Consider the following 16,561-nt stretch of genomic DNA (forward strand, 5'->3'; position numbering starts at 1 on the left):
CTATCACAGCCACTCAAGGCCCAACATGACAAAGATCGCTATGTACGAAGTTTTACCATATCTACTTGTTATCGCAGCGCTTGGAGGTAAGTTTCTAGTGCAAATATGCTTATGATAAACTTAAATTATGATGTATGTAAAACAAAATAATTTATTTTAACGGAATCCAATTTTCGTGACAGTTGATGTATTTTTTCTTTATCATGCTTGCTTGAAATACTTAAAGCACAAGTTATGTAATATAAATATATAGTATATTGTTTTTCTTTAATATCTCCTATACAATATCTTTTAAAGAAACCATAAAAGCTAACATCACTAGAAACTAAATATAAAACGACGAAATCCAGCATTGCCAACACCACAACTTTATTAACAGGCAATCCATTTCTCAATGCTAATGATTTTAAATTCATGTTTAATAAGTAATTAATAAGATGCATTGGTTTCGAGAACATAATTTATTTGGACATCAAACACGTGTTGAAATTCTGAACATAAAATGACTACTAAAAAGTAGATTGCACTTAATGTTATAATGCATATCACTCTAAGAATTAATAGCTAATGCTGTGGGAAATATTGTACAAAAACATATTGTCGGTTCTCGCAGGTTTTTGTGGTAATCAGTTTTGAGGATGTAATGAATTAAAATTTTTCCGTGAACATGAATGTATTGATAAATAATTTATGCAATGATAATACTTTTCAATGTTTGAGGAAAATAGTTTCATTGCGGGGCATTCATTTCATGTCTTCTTTTTTCACAATTCCTGAATTCTGTACCGTCTACACTGACTGACTGAGGTTTCCTCACACTTATTCTTCGGCATTAGTCAACTTTCCTTAAATGGTGCATGCCAACTATGGGTTATGTGCTTTGTGTCTTTTGTAAAATCCTCAGGTGATTTTCTATACTATAGGCAGTACATGAGCTACTATTGGCTAATCACCATCTTTTGATTCATAGAATCATTTCGGTATCACGCACTGACGAAACATTTGAGGACAAACCAGCTTCCTGTTGTCGTTGATACAATAATACGCTGCGTGCATGTTCTGAGCAATTCTCGTAGCTTGTTGTCCAACCCAACTCATATATTGTTTCAAATATTGGTGCAGCTGCAAAATTTATCTGAATTTTATCAACGATATAATAATTTCATCTGCCTGTAGCTAAATTGAACATATTACTTTTTTTGTGGGTATTTTGTAGTGATTAACATTTTAGCAATTGACTTTATATATCATAAATATGTAATATCTTATCATCAGGTTTCCAAAGATGTTGATTTTTCTTCTCCACTTTTGAGCATTATAATTATGTTGTTTTACCGTTTGTATCAAGTGTGATTTAGTTAAAGTAACAAAAGTCATTTTTTACAGTACACTGTATTTCTATGTTTCAAAATGGAATGCGTGTAGTTTTTTTTTTACATCACAAAATTTTATTTCTTATTTCGTCACTTAGTTAAAAACGAGTTCCAAGATATTTTTGCATTCAATGTTAATTCTTATGAATTTGACATTAACGGATAGTTCAAAACTTATAGAATTCAGAAAAAATATAGATGTTTGTCGAGAACAAACCATACGTGCAAGTACAATGTGTACAATATATTTGAGTTATATGCTTACTAGCATTGTCCTCCTTTGCATTGTAAATTCCCAGCATATGCTCAAAATTAAGGACTTATCTTTTGCAAGGGAGGCAACTCGTTCATGCCTAAAATATTGTCTTCAGTCCGTTTTAGAAAATATCAATACATGTATTATAAATTTGAAAATGATAAACTGTGTGGATTTTAAACGGAAAATCCATACGCATGCACGTGTATGTTTGTTTTTGAATTAAAATAAAAGGTGATTGTAGAATTTGCGTTGCATCGTTTAACACTAGTAATGTAAGCTATGTACAGAAATGGATGATTTAAAATTGAAAGTAGCGTATTTTCTTGGGCAATAAGTACACTAGTTGTTCTGAAATTTCTGTTCATCAACGATTTTTAGATAATACAATAATTCAATGATTAATAAGAGAGTAACATTTAACAAAACAACTATATGATCAGCATATGTATTGAAGAATTTTAACTATGCCGCACCTGATATATATTGGAATTTCTACTTTCACTTTAGATGTTTCTGCTCCAGAATGTTTACTGTCGCTAAGACCATGACGCATACTGATGAGACAATCCTCATTTCGCAATGTTGTAACCTAAAAATAGAATAAAACGGGGATCACCAAATCATTTTGGCAGACAACGAGGCTATTTCTGACCTTCGAAATCTACAGTCCTATTTTATATAGAAAACAATTAAATCGTATAAATATATACAAAAATAACCATTTACTAATGTTTATTTATAGAAGATAATACTAATCCCTCTGTACCATTCCTATTGATACATTTGACCGCTGTAACTCAACACGACCTGACGCATGGCTTTCTCACGGAATATTTTTCAGCTTCTGTTAACAGTAACTGCAGGTCAGATTTTATCGATATTTTAATTTCTTAGACATTTATTTTGTTGAATTACTTTACAATTTTACTTTTAAAAATGCAAATTTTGGAGTTTATATTAATTGCATATTAACCCTAAGGAAAGATTTACTGCTTTACATTAACGCCATATGTGTTTTACTTTAAACGACAATATGCATTAAAATTGTTATTATATCTGTTTAATACGTATACATTCTAAAACAAAAAGCATTTTTGAAAAAAATGTATGCAATAATCATCACCTATAATATATCTGAATATCGATAAAACGTTCTTTTATAAAAAGATGCATTCGATGTCAGAAAAAAAAACATGGAACATAGTGGTATTTAAACATCGATGGATAATGTGCATGTACTGTTTACGTATTCCGGTTTAGTATATATGATTTAGCATCATTATAATACATTTTGTTTTACAAGTCTTAATGTTATTACAGTTCTGGCTGTACAATAACCAAGAACAGAACATATTTGATATTTGGACCGTTATTATATCTGTGCTTTAGGCATATTCGAGGTTTACACGTGTACTAAAGTTTACGGGTCAAAATGTACTAAAGTATATATATAATGTGCTAAGGATTTATGTGTATTGGAGGATAAATGTGTAAGTCCGTAACGCCTCGCTGGATCTTTCTCTCCACTGTGTAACCTCAATATTTACAGTTTGCAATATGATTGTGATATCAAGTGATATAACGAATGAGTAACGTTAATGGCTATAAGCCATAATATGATTATAAGATTCATTGGGTTGTATGAATTCATATGCAATTATTCTTTTGTAGTTTCGATGAGAATCTGATTTAGTTTTCTCACATAAATGACGTATCTGTCAAAAATTAAAGGGACAATTCAGTCTAAGAGAAAAATTAAAATTTATACATATATCGGATAAAACCCAGTTCTAATGGAAATTAGACCAGTCACTTTTTCTGTGATATGCCAGAAAAGCCCATGGTGGTGAAATGCGTGTGTAATGTTCAAACTCGCTCGCTGTCCGCCATTACACGTTGTGGTCGAACATCTTGTATGCCGAACCCTGTCCCTTGCTCGTAGAGTAATGCTACTTTTGTCTAGAACTGCTCCAATCGCTCTGACAGTTATGTGTTTACCTTATTAGGTGAATTGTCTTGCCTAAAAATAATTTTATCACATCCACAGTGGTTATGTAGTTCATTTGTTTAACGTGCGTGACTTTGGCTCGGATATGGGTACAGTGTACATATTGTACCTGCTTAATCGTATTGATCAACGATTTGTAATTACAACTGTATCAATTAAAATACCAAATAATGACGTGGAATTTGTCAATATTTTATGTCATATGTTTCATAAGAAATGTAGAACAATACTTTTATGTCATATTTTGCTTCTTGGTTATGTAAAAGAATTAGCCTGAGTGAATTGTCCCTTTAAATGACTTTACTAATTAAATCGGTTCAGAGTGCACATGTTTACCACTATTATAAAAAACGTTTTACTCAGTTTGAACTTTTACAAGTGAAATGCAGAATCTGGCTTTATGATAGTTTTGTCGGTTTTTCATAGATCGATTGTCATAAAAATCACGCAAAAATAATTTTCTCAAGTTTTTTCTTTGTTGGGTTGGCTGGTATTATCGTTGTTATCTCCCTTGATAAATAACGACAAGCGGAACTAGCTTGTTGCATCAATTACTTACAGTTATAGGTTCATGTGCCGTACAATTATACAGCGCACTAATATCAGCTATGTATCTCTCGATCGGGTCCTCCAAATAGCAAAACATATCTAGCATAAAAACAGATAAAAGAATGGTAGAAAATACACGATATATTTTAGATGTTTCCTTCTTAAAAATTAAAACATATACCCTAGTTGCTTTGTAACATATGCACAAAGACTGTAAAGTCTTTATATAATATCATATCAAAGTATAATAACACAGAACAAACTGAGTGCTCTGTTACCTGTTGTTTGTACCTTCTCATCCACCGTAGGCCTTAACATTTCATCCACCTATTAGATTTGGTTCTCTCCACTCATAAATTCTTTTGATCCTATGTATCACTTGTGGGCACTGGAAAGAAGAAAGCATGCTGGTAAATTATGTATGCTTTTTGAGAAGCAGTATAGATGCTGAAACATACATAATGCTATCTCTGTTTACGGATTGCGACCTATAACATACGTGTGGCATGGATACTGAGTTATCCAACTGTAATAATTTTATCATTATTAAAAAGCAAACTAATGCTGTATCTATCGCAATATCCATACCTAAGTGACCCAGTAGAGTTCAAGTCAGCCGAGATATTGATTGTGAGAGAGTCAGAGGAAAATAATGCAACACAAGGAACGCTCTGTACCAACCATTATAACAGTTTCTAATACCAAAGTAGCACAGCCAAAGATCTGTTAGAATAACTTCGTCCACAAAGACTTGACTCAGGAACCCTCCTGTCAAGGCTGTGGCTAGGTATATTATCATACATTAACTTGTAAGCTACATACTACATGGGTCTATTCACTTTATCCTACAGTACCGCTGTTGGTGTCTGCTGAAACCCATTTCTGTGGGGAGACGGAGTACGATCTGGATAAGAAACTGTGCTGTAATTCCAATCTTTTTCAACTTATACAAGATGGACAGATTGTCAAATGCTGTTCAGGTAGGTTTGTCAATTAGGTTATAACCCATTCTTATATGTGTATGGCATGTTGCTTCTTTATTAAATTATATTACATTCATTCTCTTATAAATGCAATGGATATTATGAACTTACATTGTTATTTCTGATAATATCCTCTCTGACAATAAATATTCATTATAGCAAATGTTCAAATCTTTTTTGATTACTTAACAGTACAGCTAGTGGCAAATTTTGACACTACCAGATAGCTACAGTGAATATAAGCACTATAAGATATCTTCATAATACTACGTCCGGTGATAAATATTATAACAGTATAAATTTATAATAGTACAGCCAGTGGTAAATACTATAACAGATTACATCCAGTGGTAAATACTATAACAGATTACAGCCAGTGGTAAATACTATAACAAATTACAGCCAGTGGTAAATACTATAACCAATTACAGCCAGTGGTAAATACTATAACCAATTACAGCCAGTGGTAAATATTATAACAGATTACAGCCAGTGGTAAATACTATAACAAATTACAGCCAGTGGTAAATACTATAACAGATTACAGCCAGTGGTAAATACTATAACAGATTACAGCCAGTGGTAAATACTATAACATATTACAGCCAGTGGTAAATACTATAACAGATTACAGCCAGTGGTAAATACTATAACAGATTACAGCCAGTGGTAAATACTATAACCAATTACAGCCAGTGGTAAATACTATAACCAATTACAGCCAGTGGTAAATACTATAACAGATTACAGCCAGTGGTAAATACTATGACAGATTACAGCCAGTGATAATTACGATAACCAATTACAGCCAGTGGTAAATATTATAACAGATTACAGCCAGTGGTAAACACTATAACAGATTACAGCCAGTGGTAAATACGATAACAGATTACAGCCAGTGGTGAATACTATAACAGATTACATCCAGTAGTAAATACTATAACAGATTACAGCCAGTAGTAAATACTATAACAGATTACATCCAGTAGTAAATACTATAACAGATTACATCCAGTAGTAAATACTATAACAGATTACAGCCAGTAGTAAATACTGTAACAGATTACATCCAGTAGTAAATACTATAACAGATTACATCCAGTAGTAGATACTATAACAGATTACAGCCAGTAGTAAATACTATAACAGATTACAGCCAGTAGTAAATACTATAACAGATTACATCCAGTAGTAAATACTATAACAGATTACATCCAGTAGTAAATACTATAACAGATTACAGCCAGTAGTAAATACTATAACAGATTACAGCCAGTAGTAAATACTATAACAGATTACATCCAGTAGTAAATACTATAACAGATTACATCCAGTAGTAAATACTATAACAGATTACATCCAGTAGTAAATACTATAACAGATTACATCCAGTAGTAAATACTATAACAGATTACAGCCAGTGGTAAATACTATAACAGATTACAGCCAGTAGTAAATACTATAACAGATTACAGCCAGTGGTAAATACTATAACAGATTACAGCCAGTGGTAAATACTATAACAGATTACAGCCAGTAGTAAATACTATAACAGATTACAGCCAGTAGTAAATACTATAACAGATTACAGCCAGTAGTAAATACTATAACAGATTACATCCAGTAGTAAATACTATAACAGATTACAGCCAGTAGTAAATACTATAACAGATTACATCCAGTAGTAAATACTATAACAGATTACATCCAGTAGTAAATACTATAACAGATTACAGCCAGTGGTAAATACGATAACAGATTACAGCCAGTGGTGAATACTATAACAGATTACATCCAGTAGTAAATACTATAACAGATTACAGCCAGTAGTAAATACTATAACAGATTACAGCCAGTAGTAAATACTATAACAGATTACATCCAGTAGTAAATACCATAACAGATTACAGCCAGCGGTAAAAACTATAGTCACTTTAAGATAACTTTAACATTTCAGCCAGTGGAAAAATCTACAAACCTGGGAGTGAAATATGCTGTGGAGATGTGTACAACAGAGCATCATTTCAAAGCCGGAACTTCACTTGCTGTGGTGATAGACCAATAATAACAGGAACAGAGACTTGTTGTGGCGGCAAAAAAATACCATCAGGTAGGAAGTGGAACTATGAAGGTCTTCCTTCATTGCGAGAATAGACCACCTTGGCTAGAGGATAAAGCATTTGATTTTTTGTGAAAATTCGGAATTTACCTTAAACTTTACGGCAAATAACGTCAATTAACCGGAAAATTACTATTTTACACATTTCTCCAAAGAAAATATAATTGAAGACAGATAGAATACCGACACAAGCTCCATCAGACAAATACAAATTACAAAAAATACCAAAGATTCGCAATGAGTGATAGGCCTATTATTTGAATAGAAACTTGTCCTCCGGAAACGAAAGCGTCTTCTGCATTGTCGACGACTACCAACATTTAATTACGATATTAGGTATGGGCTCATTTTTGTTTTATAAAAATCATTAAGGATTCTACCGAAAAAGTATGAAGAAATAGTCGTTCTGTATCAATTCTTTAGGAGCACTAATACACTCTATGATGTGATGGAATGTTGACTATAAATGACATACTAAATACAAAATGCCATTTTCCTGTTTGTGCTTTTTCAGGCAGAGGATGTTGTGGAGATAGGTCTTATGACTTGGCAGCAGGGAGATGTTGTGGGGATCAACTGTTTACCTGGAGAAGATTTAAAGGAAATTGCTGCGCTAATCAATCATACAACAACCGTTCTCATTACTGTTACGAATCCAACTCGTTTATTGGCGTTCTACCGATAAACATCAGTCGTTGTGGAAACATTAACATCAACATCACGACACATACCTGTTGTGACGAAGAAACGCCGGTCGCCATAACGGGCTACAGGGGAGCCTTTCCTCCAGTCTGTTGCAACAAGACGGTCATTCCAAATAAAAACAGATTCCACTGTGTGAAAAATCATCTTCTCCCAATTAACCAGGATTTATGCCCCAGGAAAACTGAAAATGGTAAGAAATCTATACATTTCATTAATGTCGAATAGCACCAAAGGTCAACTATTGCATAGCATGGTGTAACAGTCTATTTGCATTTGAGAGACGTTTAAAAACGTTATATCGTAAATAAGTTGTCATTAGAAACTGGAGTGAGTTTGAAAATTAAATGGATTTGCTTTGTCTTTTATATCATTCAGTTAGTAACTAGGAAAGAAATGCATATTGTGTTAGGGAAAATAACATGAGTAATAACAAGTCAAATTATGTGTTACAGGCATAGAGAACATTCCGTATTCACCAAGTACTGAATGGTGTTGCAACGGTACTGTTGTTGCGAAAAACCGAACTTTGGGTCGTAACGAGACATGTTGTAGTACCGGTGTGATTGATTTATCAACACAGAAATGCTGTGCCAATAAACACCCATATAGCATCTTCGACTACTGCTGTGGAGGTAAGCTTTCTAGACACTGTGTTCTAATACAAAAAGGTATTTCATCCTTTGAAGTTTGTGCTAGAACATTAAGTCGTTTCCGTAAAATCCCATTCTCGATATTCAAGAGGTTGCTATCACTGTCGTGATATCCACTCCTGGAATGTGTCATAGCAGGTTCCGTCTGTGACAAAAGATGAGACAAGTACATTGGTCGGTCATTATATGTACATTAAAAGAATCGAATAACGGTACACTGTATGCCTTTGAGGCTGGGTGTCGCTCTCTGTAATCTGAAAAGAAAGTCAATTTTCGTCTCCTGAAATGCCTTCAGTTTCACTGCCGTTTGACATAGTCCAGGATAGATATAACGAAATAACTTCAGTTTCACTGTGACATAGTGAAGGGTGGATATAACGGTAGTGTTAGTAACCCCTGTAATATCGAAGATGTCAAAACCTATGCCAAGTTACTATTGTTGCCTCAAAACTAATGACTTTACAGAGAAAAACGAGAGTTGTCTAGACCAAGAATGTACTAAATGCCTAATGTCTTAGCTAGTAGGTCACCCGCATGACTATAAAGGTGGGAAAACTCGTAATTCATACATGTATTTACGTCGAGATTAAAATGCAACGAGCAATGCATGTTTATCTCGGTCCCATTGGGACCTAGCAGACTTTACAAAATCCTTTATATTATGCATTTTCAACTAGTTTTCTATAAAAGTATATGAAATGAATGATTGAATCTTTTCGGTAAGATAGAATGGCGGAAAAAATAGTATGATAACATTTCCAATTGCCTATTTACTGTTTGAACGCGTTGAATGTTTGAAAGAATGAATGAAACAATATTTCTATGTTGCATATTTACAGAAACTGTGGTGAACAGCAAAGAAATGTGCTGCGGTAGAACAGTTCTAAATGATAACCAAGTCTGCTGCAAGGAAGCAAATCGAGCGTTCCCCGTGACAAAACGAAAAAGATTTCACGATGACTGCTGCAACGGCCAATCTTACCAAAGAGCATCTCGGCCATGTGTGCTGCCAACAAAGTCTACCCCTCAATGTGGAAGAGAACCATGGGACCCGAACAGGGACTCCTGCTGCAACAACAGACTGTATAAAGGCAAGAAAGGGAAGAACTTTAGATGCTGTGGGGGTCACCTTCTTAACACTGACTACCAAGAGTGTATACATAGTCGTCCAAGGAACAGAACTACAAGCACTCCACCGAAAGACAGCAGGACTACAAACAGACCACCGAAAGACAACAATAAGTTTTGTAGAAAGGGCACGAAGAAGAGAAAGATCCGGAAAAGAATCGATCAGTGCTGTTCAAACCGTTTCTACAAAAATGCTAGGCGAAATGGTCTGAGCTGTTGTGGTGCTGGTATTTACAATAAAACATCTCACAAATGTTGCTTCAATAAGCCGGTCCCTCTGAACAGGTAAAACTAAAACTAATTGCTCACTACTCAATCTAATCAATGAATATCGAAAAATATCTGTAAATAACTTCACATATGCGTACAAATTGTATATGCTTAAAATTAATAATTTGACGATAGTTTTCCAATATAAAGTAGTTAAAAAATTTACCGTTGTCATTATAACAGCACTATTTGCAACATAAGGGTTCCCAGGCATGGTCGGAAAAACGCTTCGCCATTGATGTGTTCATCGCAGGATTGGCTTCGAATTAAAGCTCTTCCAAGAATGGATTGCATCGAACATGGTATGTATCGACACATGTATTATTGTTGATATTCAGGATAATTTCCACGCTGTTAAAACGAGGATAATGGCGAGATAACACTAGATAAGTGATTAGTTTACGTTTATTCTGTCATTCACAGTCGACTTGACCTATCCAATGTATAAGTTAGTATATATGAGGATAAATGTTAGAAATACTCAAAAAAACATGCATGAACATCAATTACTACATAACATTTCATTCTTTTTGCTTTTCTCTTTACAGCTTATATCATGCAGAGAAAGTCTCGGAAGGGGACCTACCGCATAAGAAAGGATCTCGCTAAGACGACAAATAAAGGACAAAAAAGGAAGACGTGGAACACAAAACCCTTCTGTAACCAGGTTGTAAACGAAAAAAGTTTCATCTTCATCACAACTCGAACTGACAATTACGTCGTGAAAAACAAAAGAAAATCCCGTAAGGACATTAAAATGCTACCAGTATGTGGTACTGAACGATAAAAATCTACCCCGGAGATTAGTGATGACAACGACTGGCCAGTAGGCACTACACAGGATAGGGAACAAGGCGGAGTCGAGAATCTTAACAGAGATGGATTGACCCCTTTCCTATCCCGCCACCTCCCTCCATCCATGACAGATTCCTTTATGGTTGCATCGCTTCTTCAAGTGACGATATTACGTGCACCTTATGTAGCTTCAACTTTAGACTAACCAGAGGTCATTGAAAGCTCTTGATAAGCTTGGTAGGAATAAGTTATTTGTAAGCAGTATTATGATAAATCTTGTATATATGGGTATATTCTGGTGTATTCTAGGGTATTTATAATGCATTCAATTGGCAACATTATAAATATCTATAAAATTATCTTGGTTACCTTCTTAGCTAAATGGCATTATATTAGTCATCTTAATGTTCTTCTACTGACATCTTGCAATATTTCCTTTAACGGTAAAAAAATATGTAATGAAATGTTTTGAAAGCAGGGAGAAGACGTTAATTGATTTTAAGGTAATGAATATGTATCATGAGTTAAACACTTTAGGGACTTTAATATGGCACCTTCAGCCATCGCATACCGATGCACACATTCGGATGTTAATGATCTCTAATAAGTATGGGAGAATGATAAACTGATGTGAAGTGTTTGAAGTACGTTAACTAATTATATACCAACAACATTCATTTGGATAATCTCAGGAATCGCCGCATTTTAAACTATTGATACAATACATATAGACAACATTTAAATTTTTGCCATGACAACATTGTTACATTGTTTTGTTTATATAGACATATGTATTATAATCATATTACCGCATTTTATGTATCCTATGTACCATGCGCTATGAATGAAAGTGTAAGTTTTTATCTATTTATTATTATGTGTATATTTGATATTCATATACAAAGAAATCAAAATGGCTCACAAAGTATCAACAATTGTAGTTGTACCATTAAGATATGGCAATACTGAGCATGACCTACGTTTACACTATTATGTACATACTAGTCTTACTCATCTCAATCACGTGTACATTACCATTGTTATTTATTATATTACCATAAAAATCATATAAAAATCAACCGTACAGAACATGTCAAGCTTTCATCTTCCACTTATCAGACAGTATTTGTGAAAACTTTGTATTTTTGGCTTGTGCATATACTATAAGCCGAAAAAGCATTTTCTGTCATCTAATGTATTATATTATAGGTTTTAAATGGCAAACGACAAAAGTCACTCCTACTTAAGAAAATGCACCAATTACTCCTTGTTTTGTAAGCAAACCATTAAGTGTGTGTAAGGATCTGTATAACATAATGATATTGAAGGGTACAACATCAAATGGACACGATAGTCTCATGTTAGTATGCTTTCATTGACTGTACACTGCATTTAAAACTGATTTGTAGACGAATCAGATACAGCTGAAGCCAGTATTATATTACAATTCTTTTAATGAAATTTCATTTCTTTGTTCTAATTTTGAAAGATGTGCCGCCAATGCCAGTGTAACCAATACTCATTATTTCATATTCCTTAATAATTTAATATTTTATTTTTAACAATGTTACGAAAAGTTTATCGTTTCCAAAAATGTCCAAATGGCAAGTTTTTATTTATCAAGCATGGATAAATAACAGCAGGGTAGTAGTGGCGACGTGAGTTTACTCAGAATGCCATTGATTAAAGGATTATACCTAGGCTAGTTTCGTTTTACATGCATAAAGCATAGCATTTCGCTATTGAAATCTTAACCTTCAAAACTTCCTCATATTGATCAATCAAGAAGGGGTTATATTTAGAGTCAATTTTCCGACATGTCGTGGTAGATTTCCTTGTTAGAAATCCACCCGGTATATCCGGAATGACTTAAAACGAAAATGGGAATTCCAAAATTGAAACTTTTTTGATTACCATACCATTTTTGTGTTGAATCCATTCGTTTCTATCGTTTCTACAGAGACTGTCTCGTGTTACGAAGATTACGTAGATTGTTATTTGTGCGTTTATATCCAATAGACAATCTTGTTACAACATATTATTTAGCCAATCACTGCCATGATACGAAACCTTTGACTTGAATGAATGACGTGAAATACCTAATGTCTGACTGGATGAATGAATTGAACGAATGAATGACCATTACAGATTATTTTTATGCACGTAGCACATCACGTCATTAAAGATTTTCACTTTTTCCAAATATATTATAATCTCATAAATGTATTAAATCTATTCATTGGTAAATGTTCATAATAAAACAAGTTCCGTTAAAGATGCTCCACCGCCGACAGAGTATAATTGGTATTCATCATTTGAACAATAATAGGTGTTTAATTGTGTATATATATGTCTAATTAACACACAATGTAATATAAAATAATTTATTTTGCTTTTGGTGCAAGCCGAATCAGTACTTCATTCCATACAGGATATAGTGCCACGGAATTTTTCGGGATGCAATTAATTATTTTTCATATTTTTAACTTGAAGTAAAATCAGAAGCTCAAACTTTTCAATGGTGGTAATGGTGCAAAGTAAGTAACTTTTGTAACGGAAGAAAAATACTAAATCGTCTGCTCCTGTTTTTGATAGTGAAAAAATAACCATTTGTCAGCGGTGGAGCATCTTTAAACATAATGTTGTATTTATTTAACTGATGTGTTTCCTGGCATTATTACGACAATATCATCCAATTTCGTATGTACAAGTTATAAGTTTATTTTGAACATTATTTTCGCAAATTGCAAATCTCCAATAAAAGAAAAAAATACCCGCGATCATGTCAGACATTGTGTGTTAAGTGACACCCCATAATACCGATAAGGGTGCAGCATTAGTGCACATGCACTTGGTTCCATTGTGTGGGCTCTAGGTATTTGATGAAGTGTTATGATAGGTACTTCCAAACATTATCAAGCCTTGGTGACACCCACGTGTCTAGAAGCGACTTTCACATGCGGTTTTTCTTGTTCATCACACCACCTACATAAGGTATACACAAATAAAACATGCTAATAGCTATATCAATGAATAACCAGATGTCAAAGTTCACGTTTTAAATGATTCGTTCTTTTGTTCAAAATGCATGTACTTTAACATAAAAAATCTCCAAAAATCACACATCAAAAATCTTTCACATTTAATATATTGTTGCTTGGCCTATCTTATGTTTAGTAATCTGTCGTCTTCATTTAACACTCAAGACGCTGTGAACTGTGCTAAAAACACTTCAAATATAAAACTATAATTACATTAAACTGTGTCCTCTCAAAATCAAGTGCGTAATGGATATGGGGCAGTCACTTCTTAATAGTTGTTATCATTGTGTGCATCATTGCATGTATCATCGTCGGTGACCCACGGATGATTACACTATGCTTCACTTGTCAGTGGTTCTCCGATGATGCGTATGCATTAACAGTATATTATTACAAAAATATATGGCATTGTACCTCTGGAAGCGAGCAGATGTTAATAAAATCGGCCCTTCAACAGCAGGTCATACAAATAAAACACATTGTATTATCATGGACAAAATATTATTAAAACGTGTTAGTATTGTAAACAATGAACGAGCTGTTTGTTTTGTTATAGTAACCAAGTGTTCGGCTAAACAATACTAAGGAGTTGGATGACCCCTGATTCCGTAGATGAGATCACCACCTGTGACTGTGTAAGCTTTAACTAAAACAGTAGCAGATGGGCAGTTACCAGTACTGAACCTGTCGTCTGCAGCTTTATCACGTAGATAGAATGCACCGCCATATAAAGTTGAATTCTAAAATATAGATAACATTACCAGAGTCAAAAAGCCGGTTATTTTAGTAGGTAAAAGAAGAAAGGCGACTTCTACATTTTCACTTTACGGCGACAAACATTTCGCAATCTTGCGAGAATTCAACCATTGCTTATATCTTTGTCACTATTTCAGTAATTATCCGAAAAATGGAGAAACTATCACATGAAATTGAGCGACTTTACGGTAACTTTTGTCACATTTATCTGTAAGACCGATTCCACGAATATAGAAATACCTTCTTTCCATGATATTTATCGATATTTGAACAAAGTCAACTTAGAGCAATGCAGCAGCTTTTATTAAGATTTAATATAACGATACTATTGAAGAATATCTAATCAAATTAAAGTTCAGACAATGAATTAATACGAAATGTAATTAGTCTCGAGACAGTGCGCATAAACAATGATCATGCAGTCAGATTAAATCGAGATAGTTCGACAAATACCCGTTCATCTGTTTAGCTGTAAACTTATGGAGGGTTGATATCATCAGTATCCACTTGTATCTTGATAAACACGGTATCCTCCATGAGGTAGGTCTTTGTTTCGAGCATTTTATGAGACACGAATACGGGACAGCCTGAGGCGGTGTTCATCTCGGTTTGTGGTCTTTTAAAGCTTTGACTAGCTGGGTCAGGTCTAAAACAATCCGATAGATTTTTTGTTCCCGTGTCCTGATCCAGGAGCATCATGGTCACCTTCTGTTCAAACGGCCATGGTAGGAGGGCGTCAAAGTCACCTCTCATCACCACAAAGAACAGCGACATGTGAGTCCCTTTCCCCATACCGTCACCATTTAGGTATACCCGAGCACACATCTTATAGCCGAACTGGCTTGTGTAAAATGGCTGACTGTACAATGAGAGGGTCTTACCATTTATAGCCTCACACTTCCTTCTTCTGTAATTCTGTATTCTCCACATTAACACTCCATTAAACGAAGCCGATTCATGTATCTGAAGTCGCAAGTCCAATTCTACAAAACGGACGTCAAGTAACCCGATTTTTCTCTCCTGATACTGTAGTTGGCTATCGATATTGCCTTCAATAAGAAATTCCAGCATGATTACTTTTATAACTATAAGACACATATCATATGTGTGTCCGTAAACATATAGGCAAGCGTCAGCGTGGTTTAAAAGCCCATCATCGAGCATATTTCGGGAAAAGATCAATCGCAAAGATTTTATTGAGTTCGATTGAGAGCTTTTTATGATGTACGACTAAACCTTGAAATTGCCCTCTTTCGGAATGAGACTCTTTATACCGAGATGTGAGTGAATCTTTTAGCAACCATTAGAACTAAATAGGTAGTTGTTAATATAACACAGATAAAAAGTACATACCTGCGGATAATCGTCTATCGCCGCCCTGCTCAAGTAGTCTCAGCCCATCTGAAATGGACGTTTGTAAATTTTGAAGACCCTGTATGTCTCTTTCATTTTTCTCTAGTACGTCTTTCCTCGCAGCATCCTCCAATCTTCGCTCTACGTAGATCATTCTCTCAGCTTGTTCAGCGGATTGTAACTTTAAACAGTAGATAAAATGAAAGTTAAAAAAATACGATACAGATCAGTAAAACGAGTTTATCACAATGCACTGAGATAATAATTGTATAATTGAAAAGACTAATTTCACGATACTGTGTAACTTAGTACGTATATCCGACGAGACGTGGAAATATAGCAATTAAATACCTTTATATTTTTTATCGTTTTTTTCGTGCCTTCCGCTTCCTTTCTTAAATCTTCCACCTCCCGAAGACTCCGGTTGACGGATTTCTGGAGACCGTGTTGTCTTTCATAGATATCCTAGAAAATCGATATAAGACATATCTTGTAATTCAGTCATTGATGAATTCTACGAGGCCTTCGCCTCTGGGTCGCAAGTTCGAGTCCCAGGTGGGCAATTTCCAGGA

The 16,561-nt window shown here is 34.4% G+C and overlaps 2 protein-coding genes across 7 annotated transcripts in view; one reads left to right on the forward strand and one right to left on the reverse strand.

Moving 5' to 3' along the window:
• Positions 1-14,414, forward strand: LOC138318509 (uncharacterized). Of its 2 annotated transcripts, none has more exons than XM_069260937.1 (8): positions 1-86; positions 5,041-5,169; positions 7,130-7,282; positions 7,806-8,186; positions 8,449-8,628; positions 9,486-10,059; positions 10,228-10,346; positions 10,593-14,414. In XM_069260937.1, exons 1-8 carry the CDS (start codon positions 26-28, stop codon positions 10,829-10,831), a joined length of 1,836 nt encoding a protein of 611 aa, XP_069117038.1. In that variant the 5' UTR covers positions 1-25; the 3' UTR covers positions 10,832-14,414. The 2 variants fall into 2 exon arrangements, with proteins under 2 accessions (XP_069117038.1, XP_069117039.1); XM_069260938.1 differs by lacking the exon at positions 1-86 and adding an exon at positions 2,199-2,495.
• Positions 14,374-16,561, reverse strand: part of LOC138318510 (TNF receptor-associated factor 3-like) — a 15,197-nt gene continuing 13,009 nt past the window's right edge. For 4 of the 5 annotated variants that reach the window (XM_069260941.1, XM_069260939.1, XM_069260942.1 and 1 more), the window contains 3 exons: positions 16,341-16,454; positions 15,990-16,170; positions 14,374-15,685 (listed from right to left, as the gene is read on the reverse strand). In XM_069260941.1, coding sequence (XP_069117042.1) covers positions 15,114-15,685; positions 15,990-16,170; positions 16,341-16,454 — 867 coding nt within the window. In that variant the 3' untranslated portion in view covers positions 14,374-15,113. The remainder of the gene's footprint in view (positions 15,686-15,989; positions 16,171-16,340; positions 16,455-16,561) is intronic. The other variant, XM_069260940.1, reaches the window with a different exon arrangement.

The sequence above is a fragment of the Argopecten irradians genome, chromosome 3 (assembly GCF_041381155.1).
Source record: "Argopecten irradians isolate NY chromosome 3, Ai_NY, whole genome shotgun sequence".
NCBI classification, from domain to species: Eukaryota; Metazoa; Mollusca; class Bivalvia; order Pectinida; family Pectinidae; genus Argopecten; species Argopecten irradians.